The following is a 19,796-nucleotide window of genomic DNA, read 5'->3' on the forward strand; positions in this document are numbered from 1 at the left end:
AGTCCCTCCTCGGAATGATGTCCTCTTGCATCTACCTCATTCCCATGTGCAGGCTCCGGATGCACCCGTTGCAGGAGTTCCTGGACGCGCGCTGGATCCAAACGACAGGCGGCTTCGAGGAGAGGATCACACTCGACGAGAGTTTCCGCCGAGCAGTCCGGTGGTGGGGCACCTGCGCGCATCTGACGGCGGGCATGGACTTCCAGACCCCAGACCACCAGGAGACAGTGACCACGGATGCCTCTCTGGAAGGGTGGGGAGCGCACACCGAAAATCTGCACGCGAGAGGCCTCTGGCTCCCGACGGAGAAGTCCCTCCATATCAACGTCCTGGAGCTCCGTGCAGTGTTCTGGGCCCTCAGGTCCTTCCTTCCGTCCCTCAAGGGCAAGGTGGTGAGGATCTTCACCGACAACACCACCACCATGTTTTACATCATGAAACAGGGCGGAACCAGGTCCCCAGCACTGTCCAAGGAGGCGCAGGACCTGTGGCATTGGGCCGTCGCCCAAAGGATGTTTCTGGTGCCGTTTCATCTGGCAGGGATAAAAAACACCATCGCCGACTCACTCAGCAGGGAGCTGCGCTCGTGCCACGAGTGGGAACTATGGCAGGATCTAGTGGATCGCCTCTTCTGACGGTGGGGCACACCCCAGATCGACCTGTTCGCGACGGCGACGAACTCCAAGTGCCGGAGGTTCGCCAGCAGGTTTCCCCAGGCGAGGAGGATGGGCGATGCTTTCTCGTTCCCCTGGGAGGGCCTGTTCCTCTAGGCGTTCCCTCCTTTGCCACTGCTAATCCGGCTCGTCAACCAGCTCAAGAGGTCACGGTGCAGGATGATCCTCGTCGCACCTGCGTGGCCGAGGCAGATATGGTTCCCGGACCTTCTGGATTTATCAGCGTCCCCGACAATCAGGCTGCCGGTGGACGCGGATCTACTCTCCAGGGAAGGAGGTGCCATCCTCCACCACGACCCGAAATCGCTGAACTTGCAGGCCTGGCTCCTGCAGCGCTAGAGTTTGGAGGATACGACATACCGGCCCACTGCAGAGAGGTTCTTGCAAAGGCCAGGGCGTCCTCGACTCTTAAATGCTACGGACACAAATGGAAGAGGTTCTCTGTCTGGTGCCACGCACAGAAGATTAACCCTCTACGGATTACGGCTCCCCAGGTACTGCCGTACCTGCTGACGCTGGCCAAAGCTGGACTGGCACACGCGTCAGTCAAGATTCATCTTGCTGCGATCTCCCGATAGACCAGGACCACGGGCCGGACGTCCTTGTGGTCTCATCGTCTGGTGAAAGAGTTCATGAAGGGACTGTTCAGATCGTTCCCGCCGGTGAAGGCTCCGGCCCCGGCGTGGGAGCTCAACGTGGTGCTGACCAAGCTCATGGGACCTCCGTTCGAGCCTCTGCACTCGGCCCCGTTGAAGTTTCTGTCGTGGAAAACAGCGTTTCTTGTGGCAATCACCTCCGCACGACGGGTGGGAGAGATCCAGGCCCTTTCCTGCAAGGCCCCGTACTTGACTTTTCACGACACGAGGGTAGTGCTCAGGACGCACCCCTCCTTCATGCCCAAGGTACCGTCGGACTTCCATCTCAACGAACCCTTGGTGTTGCCTGTGTTCTTTCCGTCGCCTTCTTCGCCGGCTGAGAGGACTTTGCACTCGCTGGATGTGGCTAGAGCGCTGAAGTTCTACGTGGACCGCACAAAGTGTTTTCGGAAGACGTCACAACTCTTTGTGAATTTTGGACCTGTCAATCAGGGGAAGGCTCTCTCGAAGGCTTCCATTTCCAGATGGCTCTCTGGCTGTATCATGTACTGTCATCGGTTGGCAAACCGACCGCTGCCTGGCCGTCCGAGAGCCCATTCCACCAGAGCGATCGCAGCCACCACGGCGTTCCTTTCTGGTGTGCCCCTGCTGGACATATGCAGGGCTGCTACGTGGAGGTCGACTCACACCTTCACGAAATTCCACTGCGTCGATCGGGATTCCAGGGAGGAGTCCAGGGTCGGCCAAGCAGTGCTGCGCAACCTGTTCGCCTGAGGTGAGCCTGGTGAGGAGGTAAGATGCTTAATGTTGGGTTTGATGTAATGCTTAATGTTGAGCCTTTGCCACCTCCCGTGGTTGTGCATGTGTGTACTGCTATGTACTCTTTATTCATGAGCATGTGAATCCATGCCAGACCCCATGCTGGAGAAGGAACAAGTTACTTACCTGTAACTGTTGTTCTCCAGCATGGGTCTGGCATGGATTCACATGCGAACCCTCCCGCCTTCACTTGGTCATACTGCCACTTCACGTGCTTCCAAATCTGAAGATGGCTGCCAGAGGCGGTGCTTAGGTAGAGGGCAGTCATTGGCTGTGGTCAGTATGACGCAGAGACCAGTGATTGGTTATTACTACGAAAGACAGATCAGAAACGAAACTGATACTGGTTTTTTCTTTACCGAGGATTCCCAGCCTGGCGACGGGGAATATTCATGAGCATGTGAATCCATGCCAGACACATGCTGGAGAACAACAGTTACAGGTAAGTAACTTGTTCCATACAATGTATCCCCTTTCTTACTTACCTGGTAACATTTTGTTACAATTGTGGGTTTACATGAATGGCTGGTGGCAGTGGTTTTACCTTAATGACTTTTAGCCTTTACTACTTGCAGCCTGTTCATTCTGCCTCGGCAATGCACAGAAGGGCCACCATTTTGATAAAATGGTGAGCTCCTTCTTTTTTCACCATTTCTTGTGTGCTTGCTGTTTCTGGGGTCTTCCCCTGCCATTCTACCTGGGAACAATCTCAGTGGATGTTTTGTCTTCTGTGGGAATCCTTTGGATTCCCGGCCAGGCTCCAGAGTGTCTGAGAAGGCAGGAGTCCAAAACTTTGCAGCCCTTCGTCTTCCACCTTGCCTGAAAGGAACTAACTCCCAGTGAGGGGCTCGCTGTCCTGATTGGACAGCCAGAGCAACCCTTGCTGTAAAATGCAGGGAGAGCATGCAGATGTTGTGCTATAGTTCCTGATAAAAACTCTGAACCTGGAGGCTGCTAACAAGTCGACAACTGGAGCGGAAATCAAAGAGGAAGATGAAGAAAGGATGGCTGTAGCAATTTCCAGCCACCAGAGAGCCTGCTGTGTAACCAGAGTCTGCTGTAACCGTTCCTTTCAATCGGCCTGGGGGTCCCGAACGACTGCTACCCAGAGGCTGGTGAGATGCACTGGTCTCAAGAAGACTTGCATTTTGAGCAATCCCATGGCATGCTGCAACCTTGCTGGTCTGCAATACCTCAGAAATCTGGGACCTTAAGCCGTTGCTCAGTGCATGATCTTCTGAATTTCGAATCTTTCTGAAACTTTGGGGACATTCTGCTGGACCTCCAGAGACTTGATTTGAGTCCTTGAAGTTCCCTCATCAGAGTACTGGACCAGATTAGCGTTGAGAATCCGACCAGCAATATTCAGTCTTCTCCTGGCTCCTGAAAAGGGTGCCAAAACCACTGAGCCGCATCCAGCCACGAAGAAACTCTTGCCTGGAGCCTACCCCGTTGATCCCTGCTGCAATGTCCCTTCCAGTGTCCTTTCTCCAGTCACCATGCAAGTAATTCAGGGACCGGGTTATTGGCTTAAGATCCCGAAGACGTCCTGCTGCAAACTCTTCTTCTGTGCTGATGTACTGTGTGGGCTGGGGTGTTACTTACCTTAAGCCTTGTGTGATTCCTGTGAAGCATTGGGAGTGATTCATGTGATTGGGAGTTCTCTCATCCAGTTCACCCAGGCCCAATGCTGGAATCTTCTGTGGTTTCTTCTCTGAAGTCTCTGGACCCTAACTAACTCTAAAGTGACCTACTTACTTGTTTTGAAGAGACATCCTCGGGACATCCTACTTTTCCTGCAACTAAACCCTATCTCACCCTGACTACAGCTGGCACCTAGACCACTAGGGTCCCTCTTCTTCCTCTGAGAGAATATACTAGGGAAGGACTGGATAAGAAAAAGGTTCAGCCAGTGTTTAAAAGTTACTTCTGAAAGAGTTGGTTGGTAAATGTCCCTCTGAAATATGAGCAGTTAAAAAAGTTCTTAGTATCCTTTGAATGTGATTTTGCCATTCTGAAATTTAAGGTTGTTTTACTCTCCTGTGAATTGATTCCCCCACTTCCCAAAAGTAATGCTGTTGTCTTCACCTAACTATTTCTTTCAGAATATAAGTGTATATGTTTACCAACTGGGTCTTGCTTCCCCTGACGTGCTGTATAGCCTGTCTAGAATAAATTTGCCTTGGGATTTACTTACCTTGAATAGCTGTGTGCAATTCTTAATAAGTGCATTGTATGTTTTACTAACCTTGGTCTGCTTTGTGCCATCTTAAAATAAGTTAGAGAGTTCTTGCTTACCTCAATCTGTGTTCTACTGATCTGAAAAACAACTGTAATCGTTTATTACAGCGTTATGTCTTACCTAGTATAACTGAGTGTTATCCAGAATGTAGTTATAGGTTTATACTGTTCCATGAATTTGTGTTCCACTATTCAGAAACGTATTCTCGTAACAGGGTTGATTTGCTCAGTGATTTCATAACTGAGTGTCACTGCATGACCAACAGGGTCTACTACCCTTGAATTCTGTAAGTAATCTAAAAGTAGCATGTGGTTTTACTCCCGCTGAATAGGTGTGCTCTTATTTTAAATGTGTCTTATTAGGTCTGACTTGCCTAGAAATACTGTTAGTTAATCTGAACAAGGTCTATGCTTTGGTCTGTGTACCTTAATCATTTTTTTCTGTGTTTTTATATCGTGTTTATGATTTTATGACAAAGTACTTACCCACCAATATTTACCTTGACCTATTTGTATCTATAATTAACCTTTATTTTGTATATTACATCTGGGTGTAATTGTTCTGTTGAACCATGTGTATGCTACATGTTCGTTGTACTTTCCTAAAGCCCTCTCTTCCTCCTAATATAAGTCTCACTGCTCTGTCTATGCTACCAGGTACTCAGGTGGTATAGCCTTATACTAAGAGTGGAGTTTTATACTGTCTGTTATATGGTTTTACTAAGCCCTTAGCTGGACTTCAGAAAACTGTCCTAACACTGTCCAATCGGTACAACCAGCCCCACAGTGGGAACTGGTGCCTTTCAGGCAAGGTGAAAGAGAAGGGGCTACAGAGACTTTGACTCCTCCCTCGCGCCATGCCTTCTCAGACACTCTGGCGCCTTTGCGAGGAATACAAAGGATTCCTGACAAAGACAAAACTTCAACCAAGGTCATTGCCACCTAAAATGACAGAAGACGTAGGAAACTAAGAGCAAACAAGAAATAGCGGAAAAAGAAGGAGCCCACCATTCTAGCAGAATGGTGATCCTCCTGTGCATTACTGAGGTTGATTTGACAGCCTGCGAGTAATAATGATTATAAGTCATTGTTAGACAAGGATTGAGGTAGTAACACTGTGGGAGACTACACAACACTTGTCCTCTTGGTATTAGGTAACCCACCTTATGGTATGGGCCTGTACTACACAAGTTGGTAGTGTGACTGAGTAGCCATGCTTCTCTCAATAGGGGTAGATGTGAGCTGTAGCAATGAAATCCACAAATACAAATAGCCAAGTAACACTTGCACTCAAGGTTTGTAGTTACAAATAATAATTTATTTAACAGCAGTTTTTAAATAAGCATTCTTTAAAAAGGCAATGTATGTTGCAATCAAATATACTTCAGAATACTTTTCCAGAATCAGCACAAAGCTAGTAGATACTCTTTAGAGATGCTTTTTACACCCTTCCTATACCCTGAGGTGACTTCAATAACGAGGACAGTAATGACATTTATATATCACTAGTACACTTTGTAGATTCCGAGGTTGGTAGAAAGGAAAGGTTGAGGAAAGGAACAAGTTTAAACAGGTTCTCAGAGCATGTGAGCACTTAATTCTTCCAATGAAATCTAGACAAAAACCTTTCCCAGCAATAATAGTTTTAATACCACGTTATCAGCTCTGAGGGACAGTAAATATCAAAGTCAAATGGACCAGAAGAGTCTGCAGGGAGCCAGGAAGGCCTGAGACCATTGGGGCACAGTCTATGGAGCTGAGGCACTTCTTAGATAACAAAGTCTTGCACAAAATTCGAGAGTTTGTTGAAGAAAAATCACTGTAGGGTCACAAGCTGTTACACTTGTGAAGGGAAGAGCTGAAATCAACTCTTGGCAAAATAGCTACTGCAAGTCGCAACTGAGAAGAGCTCAGCTAAAGACACTGAGGTAAGTACCCCAAGTCAGAACAGAACATTTGGTTAGAAGAAGAGTGGTCCAGCTGGCTTCTGTCTAGTTGCAGTGATGCAGATCCTGGGTTCCTGGGCCTCAGTCGTGGGGACAAGAGTTAGGACGTCTGGAGGACTCCTGCAGCAGCAATTCAGAGGTCGGCGGCAGCTACGGGCTCTTTTCAGATCAGCTGCACTTTGCGGTTTCAGTGCTCAGTAAACAGCACCACCGCAGATCTTGGACACTGGCTGGGCTTTCTTCACTCCTTGAGTCCTGCACTCTGGTGAGGGGACTCGAACTCTGATCGTCCTGCTTCTGGAGTGTCCTTAGGAGACTCCTGGAGCTTCTGACCGGATGCAGACATTGCACTCGACTACGGATTTCTCGACCCCTGTCACTCGGTTCCTGCAGCAGCAAAGAAGTACAGTGAGTCGGGGAAGGTGGTCCAGTGGAGTTCATCTCGGGGTTAGTTGGTCCCAGTAACCCAAGGGAAGAAGTCCTCCCTTCCAGAGCTTCTCTTGTCGATCAGAAAAAAGAGTTTCAGCACAACAGCAGGGCTTCACTGGACAATTCAAAGGCCCAGGAGGATGCAGCAAGCTTTGTTCAAGGTTTCTTCGTTGGGTGTTCTTCCCAGTGGACGACTCTGCCTCTAGTCCCAAAACCCTCGCCTTTTAGGCAGGTTTCTCCCATTCATGCACAGCCAAGCTGTCACTCAGACAGCCGCCATCCAGCCAATCGGTACTGGGGGCATTCAGGCATTCCTAAAGACAAAGGACAGCAGAGTTTCGGGAACCTCCCTCACTTCTTGCCCTTCCAAACACAGTGGAGCCAGAGTCGGGTTTCAGTACTAAAGCCCGCCAAAGGCAAAACGGACAAAGGGCTCACACCTGGCTTGGCGCACAGAGTAAAACCCAAGAAAGATCTCAGAACCAGAAAATTGTGAAAAAGAAGACCGGGACAAAATGGTCACTCACGGGTGCTGTACTGCAGCTGAGGATTCAGCCTGTGGTAGAAAAGCACAACGGTAGGAAAGTTAAACCACTGCCACCAGCCATTTAAAGAAGTGAGGGTAACAGAAATGTTACATGAGTAGGTAGGAAAAGGGTCTACTAACTATCTTCTGCCCCCCCAGCACTCCACATAGGATGGTGTGTGCTGACTCCACATAAAATGGTGTGTGCAGGACCTACAAAGAGAAAAGGTAAGTAAAGTCAATTTCACTTTACTATTTTTGGGAACAGTAGTTCACACAAGAAAAGGTATTCAAACCTTATGAGACATCTAAAGTATTTCTTTGTGACACTGCACTCAAGGTGCTGTGTGTCGCCATACAAAAAGTAGATGCCTATGGTGTTTGTCAGACTCCCAAAACAAAGGAAACACATAATCGAAATCAGGTCAAAACACATGAGAGGGTGAGAAAAATGGGCTGGCTCACTCCAAGGTTAAAATTAAAAAGTCCTAAATTCCAGCAAAAGAGTCCCTAGGTATGGCTTCATCACAGGTGAAACTGCTCTGACCTTTAAATCATCGAACACAGCAACCATTTGGACATTTCCTGGGCACCTAGTGTCAAACTCTGTTGATGGATACAACTTGAACAGGTAACGAGGGAATGAAGGCCTCTCAGATTCCATGGTATATTATATATCTTTGTGGAAGAAGAATGAGGAGGAGGGAGATTCTTGAACCGTTTGAAGAGCTTCTTTCCTGGTGCCTGTAACTCCACAGAGAACTCCAGGTTCACTCTCGTGTGCATGGGCGTAATTATAGGGGGGGACAGGGAGACAAGTCCCCCCCCAACCTTTGTGGTATGCCTTTTTGTCCCCCACCATCTTTGGTGGGAGGGCCGGGGGGCCGCATTCTGCCCTCTGCATTCTTTGATCATGTAATGGGACAGAGCAAGCCTGGCTGTAGTGCCAAGCCAGGCTTGCGCTGTCTCATCACATAATGCTGAGCTGAGCTCAGCTGCGTGTATGCTTGTTGGAGGGCTGGGCTGCGGGCTGACCCTAGTGAGGGGTCACTTTTGGGTAATCACATTTGGGGTCAGGGGAGTATCCAGCATTGCAAGAGTGGGGGTGAGGTGAGTCACAAAATGCAGTCTGTGTAATAGTCTCATTCACACACCCAAACAGCCCACCCCTGCCCCAATCTACATTTGGTAATATTAGTGGCAGATGGCATTTTTACACATATAAAAAGAAAACTGCAGGATCATTGCAGATGCAGCAAACTCATCTATTGGAGCTCTGTTCAGGCGCTCTGGGGCAAAATACATGGAAATCTCCTAATTTGCATATGTATTGCACCAACAGAAGTGACTTCACAGAAAAATTACATTGCGAGGAGCATGAGTCTTCGAAACGTGGAGGCACCATGGTAGTGACTTTAGAATAAGTTGCCATAAGTAAGCCAAGTGGCAAATATGTTTGTGGTGCAAAATACCTAAAATGCACTATTGCTATATATGGAGCAACTTTATAGTCATTAGGCTTTTTTATTATAATAGAATTATATAGTAACATAAGCTTTGAAGTGAATCAGAATCACGTACAGAGCTTCACATAAGACACAATGTTATTAAATTAATTGCTCAGGATCACACACTTTGGTTAAATGGTGAAACTAGGATGTGGACAATTTAAGCAACTGTGCACATCTTCCCAGGTTTAGTTGATATAGATATGTATTAAGGTTTTGCTTTACATTTCATGCGCTTACATAATTATTAATAGCAGTGCCTTGGAAGCAAACCACACTACATAATAAGCTGGCCTTTCATAGTAAACTAATTGTTCACTATATGCATTGGGCCTCAGTACAAGCTTGCAGGTCAGGATCCAATGGTACTGGTAAGCTTGCTGGTACCGTTGTTTCCGGACCGACAAAGAGTTGTGCTCGTGGGTGTCTTTCATTCTGCCAAGTCTGTCCTGGCGGAATGAAAGGCACCCGCAAGCACAGAATGCCTGTAGCACAGGCACCGTAATTAACTGTGACGGTGCTACAGGCATCCCCATTCCCATTGAGCCCTATGGGTCCCAAATGGGAATGGGGATTACCTGACTCCAGCACCCGTGAAAGGGCAATTACCGGGTCCGGTGGGGCCGGAATTCCCTGGTAATTGCCCATTCGCGGGTGCCAGACGTTCTTGCAAGTTTGGAGGTAGCCTTGCCGGTCTTACCTGCAAGGCTACCTCCAACCTTGTAATGAGGCCCATTGTCATAGAGCAATGTTGAGGAATGAGAGTATAACTTTATTTTTATTCTCCCCATCTGCATGTAAAGCCACAATAGTATCATGCAGGTTAATGTGAGCCTAACACATCCCCCTTGGGTTTTAAAGCCATAGGCATTATTTCATAAAGCATTCAACATTATGCACCCTTCTCACTTCTGATCCCTACCTCACATACACATTTCTAAAGGGACAAAAGTCCCTGCTAATAGTCGCCCCCTCCCATCAGTGCATAATGGCTCACTGTGTAATGCTCTGTTAACGCAGAGAAACGTAAGGACTCTCTGCTTCCCAGAGCTCCTTGGGACATTGTCTTGGCAGCTGGACACCTTTACCGTTCGGAAAGGGTAAGGTGTCCTTCTGTCAGGACAATAAGCGTGCTGAGCAGGAATTGCTCGGCACACATTATCCTGCCAGTGGGACACCATTTCCGTTGGACACCCTCTTTGAGGTACCAAGCACGAGTGGGGTCCCACTGACAAATGTCCCGGTCAGGCCTCCCGTTCAGTACGCTAGTGCCTGGGGTCATTTGAACACAGGAAAATATACCTTAATTTTAATGAGTCAGAATGTTGCAAGTAATTCATGAAATCAGAATAAGCAACCTAATGTGCTGTTTTAAAATCATGCAGGCATCCATTTTGTATTATACCTATGTGCTTGTTTGAGTGGCAATAGTGAAACAACAGCTCCCTTCAGCCTGCTTGCAGGGCCTCTTTAGGTAGGCTTTTTTACTGTTGTCAATGCAGTGAATTCTAAAGACTAACTGGTGTTATAAGTTTCAGAAGACTGACATGTCTTTAGCATTGAATTTTAAAGATACGCCACCAGTCTTATGTAAGTTATAACAGAGCGTCAGCAATTGACAACCTGCACCTCAGACGTTAACTGTAGTGACCTGGAGTGCCTACGCTTGAGGTGCCTAGCAAGGGAACAGGAAGGAAAGCGAGAGGTATGCCTCCTGTTCTCGATTCATTTCCTGCCAGACATGACTGCAGTGTACAAGTATACCTGTGTGCCATGTGACACCTAGTCTAGGCTGCCTTAAAACACTCCACCAATCCCTTCACAGCCCAACCCAGTAGAGAGAGGCTGAACCACCATGTTTGTTTACCATGCCCTGGCCCTTCCGCCCGGGACCAATTGCAGTGAAGATCCCACCCACCTCCCACTATAATAGAGCAGGACTGTAAAATATCTGCTTTGCCCCTCAAGCTATGCTGGCAGAAGGCCTTCCCTGCATCGTGCCCGCTCCGCTGCTGCTCTTAATTATGGGACAACACCAGTCACAACAGCGCGGCCCATTCAGGTGAGTGGGGCGGGGATGTCACCCGTAAAAGCGCGGCTAACTGTGAAGGGATCCCCAACAGCGTCATGCCTCTGTGTGAAGGCGCACTGGACTGGTATGAGGCCCGCCGCAACCGCGCGGCCTGAGGGCACCCTTACCAGTTATTCCAGTCATAACTGGCTACTACTGCCCTCCCACCGCTTCCTCCCCCCCCTCCCCCGAAAGGTTCTGTCCGTGAGACAGAAAACACAGGTGGTATTGGTAGTGGAGGGGCTTAATAGCTCGTTAGGGACAGAGGGAAAAGTATTAATTAAGGGGAATCTATTGATTGCCTGGAAGGCAGAGCGCCTTCAACCTGTTAGGACTGAACTAGGAGGGGGGGGGGGGGGGGGGCCTGGAGGTAATTATTTGTGTAGATGCATTTGTATTGCGTATGTCATGCTGTGCTGTCGGCGCGGCCCATTCAGGTGAGCGAGTGGGCCTGTCTACGTTCGAATGCATGGCTTTTGTTGGCCCATTTGCTCCCCCTTCGGTTACTGATTAGTTAGAAAAGGCAGGTTTCAGGCTTTTTTGTGGTGTATTCTTCCGTTAACACAATCTATTGTTCATGTCATGGATCTATGCATGTTTTTCTTTGGGTCACAATCCTGGTTTTGATTCCTTTGCAGTCGCCACTCTCGGTAGATTCATTTGTATTTGTAAGTGCTGTTACTTCTCTCAGCATTGTATTATGTAGAAAACACTGCAGAACAGCTAATTTTCCCCAACTTGTTGCATCTTTTCCCTAAAATATCCACATGCACATCTTAGGGATGCGTTCAGCAGCCTTTAGTTGGCATAAGAGGTATCTTTGCTGGCTGTAAACCCCTCTAGCTTTGAACCCACTTCCCCTCCTTAGCAAGAGGGGAAACAATCCGTGCTGTTGACTGCTATAAGCCATCTTCTGTTCCTGTATTTGACCCTGTGATCTAGAGGGGTGGTAGGCGACTTTACATGTATATTCCTTGACAGTGCAATCTTCTTCATTGCACATTCACAATCTTCCTTCATGCATGTCACTTTATAAAGCTATAACAACTCGTGCATTGTGATTTTTGTTTCTGTTTTTACTGTGCTGTCTATTTTTAAGGTTTGTCATTGTTATTGCTCACAGTGCCTGGAAGCTGTTGAATTTGCAGGGAGCGCTAACCCAGACATTTGAACATTCACAGTTAGCGGTTGCAACGTTGTCTTCCTTCGGCTGCAAATCAGCTCTGTGCCTTACCAGCAGTTCATTGTCGATTGCCACTTTTCCTTGACCGCCAGCAAACACTAAACCAATGGAATGAATGCCCCGTTTGGGTTACTGTCCTCTTCGGTAGGATAAAGAATGGCAATCGCAGATTATCCCCGCCTCGCTCTTGTAGGCTTTTATCAGCCATGCTACAGAGCTAAGTTCTGCCATAGCGCAGAACCACGGCGTAAAGCTATTACAAGATGAACACTAGCGTAGCCTCTTTGTCGCATCTGAGCTCCTAACGCTAATGAAGCTAATTATGGGCACCTATTTTTAACAGACAGTGCCAAGTTAGCGGCGCATTGTTTTGAAGTCGCAAATGCTGAGAGACAGGAGAAGCTACAATAAGGAAGTCCACTATTACCAAACCTCTGTCCTTCGTGTTGCGTTCTACAATTCCGACCTCGTGTGCTGAAAACCTCAGCATCCGTAGGCAAGCAGTCATTACAGAGCTGGGTGTCCTCGATTTTTTAAACATAACATAAGGAGTCACTGGCAGTAAGTGCTCAGCAACCTGCTCTTTCTTTAATGGGATGTGAGAATTTAAGAACGCGTTTATCCCTGCCGATTGAACGCTCCGTTTAACCCCATGAAGCCTTCAGCTGTCTTGCCACAATAGAAAATGCAAAGCCGAGTCCGTGGGACGCGACTCGACTGCCTGGCATATCTACCGGAACGTAAATTGCACAGTGACATGCAATAGGAACTATGACCTAAAGTGCATCCTGGAAATTGATCTACATGTTTTCCTCTGATGCCTACATGTGATCTCTCCATTGCAGGTGGACGGGACCGACCTCCGAGACGCCAGCCACGAGCAGGCCGTGGAAGCCATACGGAAAGCGGGCAATCCGGTTATCTTTTTGGTGCAGAGCATAATCAACAGACCGAGGGTAAGCTCCCTTAATTTCCACTTAAATGCAATGTATTCATCTCAGAAATAGAGGTACATCCGTTTAGTAATTGCCTAAGGGGATGCTGAAGATGGGTTGAGCTCTGCTGAAAGTAAATCCTGTGTGTGGGTTTTAAAAATCCACCCAGTCGTAGATCCCAAATCACCGGCATCCTAGTGGGACTGCAGTCGTTGAAGGCGAGGTGGGTACGGAAACTTGGGAAAAGCCTATGCATTCCAATTGAAGGGCAAATAAAGTGTGCCCATCATGGATGAACAGGAACCCTGGGGCAATTACGTACTTATACTGGGCATTAAGCCAGGCAAGGCATGTGATTCACTAGTCTTGTCAGATCATAGTGCCCAAATGGAACGTGCAGACATCCGTGTCGACAATTAGATGTGCACTAGCTTGCAATATATCTCGCCGTTCTGGAGAATGCCACTATTTTCTTAATAATAACCGGAAACTCGTGTTTGAAGCATTGTTTGGTTTTCTGCTGTTGTTATTTCTTCCACTGCTAGGTTGGAGGCAGTACCATAAAAAAGTGCACACATTACATGTCTCTGCATTCTGTAATTATCCAGGCAGATGCTAGCACATATCCCTTTGGGTACTGTGGCCTGGGGGGCCAGGGGGAGGGGTCTCTGCGATGCATACAATGAGCACCCATTGCAAATGTTACAATCACTGCCTTCGTGAGGAACATTTCTGCAATCCTAACAAAAAAAATGTCTTTAACCCAACCCCTAGCCTAAGTCCCATTTTCACTTGTGGTTCATATTATGGTAATGAATGGTGTCAAGTTGTACGAGTTCATTCTAATCCAGAAAGAAAAGTGACTACACTTACTAAAGAGTTGGGTCGCAGTGACTGAGCGCTGCTTGGTTCGCACACGCCCCTTCTTTTATTAGATAAGCACGAGCTTTGCAACCTGGTTTTCTTTTTTAGTGAGAATGTCACCTTATGAATAAGCACATTTTCACATCCACATCAACTCATTTTTAAAGTCTGTGATTTCGCGTTTTGCTACATTTGGGTCCTTCTTGGCCCCATCAAATAATTTCACTTTAATTCCCTTTATTTATTATATATCACAAACAGACTGATTTATGTACTTTATTGTGTGTTAAAATTGGAGAAACGTTTTTGGCCTTTAGGTCATTTTCTTATGGCTATTATCTCCATAAAATGTTCCCCCATTTTCATTCTCAGAATCATATTATCGCCACTCTAGCCAGACAAGACTCACAGGCGATAAAATCAGTTTGTAGAAACCTTACAACATTGGGAGCCACTCCAAGCCCATTATTCCTCAAGGAAGTACTACTTCCCCAGCATGTAAATCAATTATAGATTTTTGATAAAAAAAGGCTTTGCTTAAATGCGACAGCATGATGTACACCCTAGAGTTGCACGTCCCCTTGAGCGAGGTGAGAAAGTATATAAGATTTAAATATTGTTACAGGATGACTCGACAATTGATGTCAGTGTTATGTGCCACGGCACAGGCAGAACAAGATCAACCTGAGGGCACCAGGGATTGTAGGAAGGCAAGCGGTGCGAAACAAGGGCTGGTGGTGGAAAAAGTTAGCTAAATTCAGAGTGTGACCAGTATTCACATTTCACACAGTAGGCTATACAATTACATATTAAATTCTACCTATTAAATTGAACATTTAAGTGCCTGTGTGCAGTAATAATAATACTTGTTCTTTTATTAATAACAACGAGTGGTTTATAAGTGCAGGATCGTGATTCGAACCTATGTTGCACTGCGTTGTCTTGTTCCCAAGACAATAGGTGTTGCCCCTGAGCTTTCCTTCTTCGCGCAGTAGGTCAGCAGCGTGGCCACAAACAAGGTAGTATTTATTGGAAGAAGGGTGGAGAATGGGGAAGTATTTACACAAAAACGTGAGCTGGCCAACCACCAGCCCCATGGAGGTAAGGCGGCAAATTGGTGTTCTCTATTAAGAGAATGCACACTCTGTGACGAAGACAGTACTCTTTGCCAATCCCAAGAGCTGGAGAGGACACTGGCGTCCTGGAAAGCCATCCAACACGGTCGCTCGGCCTATGTCATGAACTACCCAGATGCAGTCAAAGTTGGGATTCCTGTCCTTTACTCAACCTCTCTGAGGCAGCAAATTTGGGTGCGTGAAAGTAGGGAACTATGGGATCTACAAATCCCTTTCCAGTACCATGCTACCACATTCACGGTACTCAGGGGTGGAGAATACAGCCGCCTACGGCTTCGTTCAGCACTAACTGCCTGCAAGGAAAGAAGACACCTCCTTTTGCTCAGCTGGGAAACACAGGAACCAATTGAGTAGTAGTATAGGCATCGAGAGGAGCAGCTTTTCCCAACGCTGCCTTAAAACCTACCAGGGGCACAACATATTGCATCCCCTACCCCCAATGTACATGTACACTCAATAAAGGCCATAACACCGCTTACCCTCCCCTCAAGAAATAGTCACAATGTCTCTAACACTTGCATCGAACACCATCATTTCTGTGACAATCGAGGCAATCCTTAAAGAGGAGCGATAGGTAACTGGCAAAGGAGAGCTCATGCAGGGTAGAGCACATGGAAGAAATGCAATGTGGCACCTCGACATTTTAAAGACTTCCTTCTGGTTATGTTTAAACCAAGCACGTTTTTAGGGCCTTCCTCAGGGCCAAGTGGAATCTATGTTCCTAAGAAGTTGCGTGAGCGGATTCCACAGTGAAGGGGCCTAAATGGAAAAGAGACAGCCTCCCGCCTAGCCCCGTGTAAAGTGTGGGGTCATTGCCAGTTGTGATCTTAAGACCCATATGGATGAATTATTTCCAAGTTGAAAAGTGGGCCCCTTTCAGTGAATGTTCTTGAGAACAATACAGAAGGTTTTGAATGTAATCCATTCATCCACTGAGAGTCAGGGCAAGGCCTTCAAACTAGGCAGATATGTCGGAGTAGTGTGCTTGTGATCAGGCGGCCACATTTTGAAGTCTTTGTAGTGAACAAGAATTTGGGTGGCCTTAGCTATATGCAAGTAGCGTAACTTAAACGGTAGAGAATCAAGGCTTAAAAACTTAAAACGGCCTGAGTTTTTACAGAAGGGTCTAAGTAGGGAAAGAGTTTTCATAACAAACAGTAGAAAGAAGCCTTTTTTGTGATCTGATTGATTTGTACTTCTAAGGAAAAGGTTATATAGATCCCTAGATTTTTACAGGGGTAGAAGATGGCGGCCAGGGTCCAGAATTTGTCAGCAATCCGAAGAAATATTGAAGTAAGGGGAGCTTGCCACCAGTATTTTTGTCTTTTGTGGAGGGACTGCAAACCTCACTTCCAATGGGGATACCGATTTGTGTCTGCTGACCACTCAGGGGAAGTGTAATGCTCAAAGACCACCAGAAAAAAAGAGAGATGCACAATAGTGTGGCTTGCTTTCCTGGAATGCAGAGACGGCAGGCGGGAAACAGGACAGAGTAATACAAGTAAGTGTTCTTGGGAAGGACAAGTGGTGTGCCAGAGGTGCGATGGAAAGGGTGGGGTTGTGCCTGGGGGTGAGGGGTTGCAGAAAGGGTTGGGTTGTGCAATGGGGTACCCCCTGAAAATGGAGACGAGGAGACTGGAGAAGGAGAGAGCAGCCTTGGACATGATGGCCTTCTGGACATTATGTGACCGATTTCTGCTCCTAGATTCATGGATAGAGCAGGGAAAAACCTGTCCGGTCCAGCCCACCAGGGTGTCTATATCTTTCCAATCCGAGAGGCCCATGAGAGCCAAAAGTCCCACGAGAGCAGAGTCCCAAAAGAGCATAGAAGCCCAAAGATATAAAATGGGCCTGGAGAAGTTGCTGGCTTACATGAACTGGAAGGGCATGTGACTATCATGAGAGAACTGAATGGAGGAAACTTGCGCAGGGAGAGCTGCCCCCGACAGACAGTGATATTATCTGTAACTGTGCATGTACGCTTGCCGCTATATTCCTGAAACAGTGGCAGAGTGCGCAGGGCACCACATCATTAGATGCACAGTGGTTGGCGCCCTATACACCTGGTCAGGTCCGAGCACTATATCCCTGGAAGTGAGCTGGCTACTATATCCCTGGGAGTTTACGAAATGTGAGCTGGGTTATATCACTGATAAAGTGTTTATGGGTCAAGAAGTTAGCGAATCACTACAGCCATATGACTGTGGGACAGAGATTAGATAGAGAAGTAGAGATACACTTGTGTCCCCTTTAGTCAGGAAACCCTACTGTACTATAATGTGTCCTTTCCCTACACATTACTGAGCACTTGTTTACTTTGTAGGGAAGCCTCAGAGCAAATCTGTGTTTATCCCATTACCTTTAGTGACAATAAGAATAAACTTACTTCTCCAGCATGGGGTCTGGCATGGATTCACATGCTCATGAATATTCCCCGTCGTCAGGCTGGGAATCCTCTGTAAAGAAAAAATCAGTATCAGTTTCGTTTCTGATCTGTCTTTCTTAGTAGTAACCAATCACTGATCTCTGGGTCATACTGCCCCCAGCCAATGACTGCCCTCTCCCTAAGCCCCGCCCCTGGCAGCCATTCTCAGATTTTTACCGCACACTCAAGTGTTGGGAGTCCTCGTGTTTAGCTCTCGAGTTTTTTTTTACTGCGTTTTTCACGCTTTTTCAGGAGAATTTCTTATTTTTTCGGTTTAATCGAGCCTCAAGCTCCACCGTTTCTACTTCCGATAACGGGGACCCGTTTCGGAATTCTTCTACGCGCCTCAAGGGTGAGGTTTTCGTCGAGTTTACACTTCTTGGAGCCGAAAGATCTGCGACCTACCTCAACGGACATGGCCCAGGAATAGGGGAGCTCGACGCCCGGATCCAAGCTGTTCAGGAACTGCCCTGGATGCCGATTATATAACGTCTTCAAGGAGGACGAGCATTTGCGATGTCTCTACTGCCTCCATGGGGACAAGACGCACGTGAAGAAGGACTGTGCGTTCTGCAAGAACCTCTCGGAAGGGACCAAACAACATCGTCGTTCCCGCCTCGCCACCTGGCTGGAGAAGGGCACAGCAAGTGAGAAGGCAAAGAAGAAGTCTGAGCGGGCTTCTAAGTCCTTTGAGGGCTCCCCGGCGACGGGGCCCCAACAGAAGGCCAAGCACCGTGAGTCCGCGGGCTCCAGGAGTGCCGAAAGGTCGGGCTCTTTGGTTGCCAAGCAGGGCGCTACTTCCCCGGCACGTTCGACCATGAGCCAGCGCTCTGGTTCGGGGAAGAGGAAGTCCGAGAACCCGGGTAGGCCGCTGGAGCAGACCCGGTCGATCTCGAAGGGGGAGCGAGGCGCTGACCCTCCCCCCAAGGCGAAGGCCCAGGATGCAAGGTGGTGAGGGCTTTGATCCACCCGGCTCAGGCCTCTACCGAAGTGGTCGCTGCGGCCCTGGCGGAGCCGGCTGTGACTACGCCAATGGAAACGGCCTCTGGGCCCAGAGTATCCCTGCCGCCTCGGAGGGAATCCTCTTTCCAGCCCGTCGCTAAGACCCCCGTGAAGCCCCCGGCTGAAAAAGAGGGGGGGGGCGGTGGCCATTACAGACTCGGAATCAGCCTCTGGTGGAGACCGAGACGGGCCTCAGCGAAAGGTCCATAGGCCTCAACGAGAGGTTCATAAACCTCAACGAGAGGTTCGAGAAGGTTCGATCCCAGGGGACGGTCCCTGCTGACGTGATCGAAGATAGCGATGACGACGACGAACAGAGCCCAGTGGAGCGTCCATCGCAGCCATTGCCCGAGCCCCAGGATAGCTCGGCGGCCATTTTGTTGGCAATCCAATCCTTATGTACCGAGATGAGGACGCGATTACCACACACCCCGACGGAGGAGCCAGAACCAGGTCCGTCGGGAAGCCCTCCAAACAAGCGGAGGAGAGTCCACCCCGCTCCGCCCTTCGTGCCTGCGAGACCGGTGGACCCCTTGCCGGCGGAGGATACGGCGACGGATACGGCGACGGACGATGACGGTGGCGATGACACAGCGGACATCCCGTCGTCACCACCCCCCGCGGGCGTACCCAGCCGACGAGGTTGGCTCTTTCCACGCCATGATAACCAGGGCATCCGAGCTCTTCCAGCTCTGCCTTGAAGAACAGAAAAAGGAGGGGTTTCTGTACCAACGACGAGAGGCTAAGAGGAAGCCGGTCCTCGCGGTGTCTTTACTCAACGACATCTGGGACGAGGGGCTTGCTGTCCTCAAGAACCCTGCCACGACACCCGCCAAGAGGGACAGGTACGAGAAGTACCGAGTTCCCGATGCCGCCCCCTTGTGCCTCAGGGCAAAGTCCACGCCGGACTCGGTCGTCTCGGCAGCGGCTAAGAAGAAGGCAGCGGGCGCGGCAGCTTCAACTTCCACTTCCCCGCCGGACAGCGAGGGCAAGACGTTGGACTCTATGGGACGACGAGTAATCTCGTCGGCGGCGACAACGATTAAGGCGGCCAATGCCTTAGCTATCGTGGCCCGCTACGACAGGGAGCTCTGGTTCAAGATAGCTCCCCTGCTAGATTTCCTGCCTGATGACAAAAGGGCGGAGGCCCTAGAAATTCTGCAGGAGGGCGAGGTGGCGTCGGATCACGCCATAACGGTGGCGACGGACATTGCCGATACTGGATTTCGCCAACTGGGCAGCAGAGTTTGCCTCCGCTGACGAGGATGGCTCAAGGCGACATACTTTCGCCAGGACGTCCAGACCAGAGTGTTGGACATGCCGTTCGATGGCAACAACCTCTTTGGTAAGGCGGTGGATGAGTCTCTACAGGCCATCAAGATCGACTCGGAGACGGCCCCGGCCCTAGGGGTGCTTCAGCCGCGACGGCCCTTTCGGAGCC

The 19,796-nt window shown here is 48.6% G+C and overlaps 1 protein-coding gene across 17 annotated transcripts in view; it reads left to right on the forward strand.

The window, feature by feature from the left end:
- MPDZ (multiple PDZ domain crumbs cell polarity complex component) overlaps nt 1-19,796 on the forward strand; it is a 1,735,289-nt gene that overhangs the window by 1,069,390 nt on the left and 646,103 nt on the right. For all 17 annotated transcript variants that reach the window (XM_069626067.1, XM_069626068.1, XM_069626072.1 and 14 more), the window contains one exon: nt 12,839-12,949. In XM_069626067.1, coding sequence (XP_069482168.1) covers nt 12,839-12,949 — 111 coding nt within the window. The remainder of the gene's footprint in view (nt 1-12,838; nt 12,950-19,796) is intronic.

This window comes from Ambystoma mexicanum, chromosome 6p (assembly GCF_040938575.1).
Source record: "Ambystoma mexicanum isolate Mex_15411 chromosome 6p, UKY_AmexF1_1, whole genome shotgun sequence".
NCBI lineage: Eukaryota > Metazoa > Chordata > Amphibia > Caudata > Ambystomatidae > Ambystoma > Ambystoma mexicanum.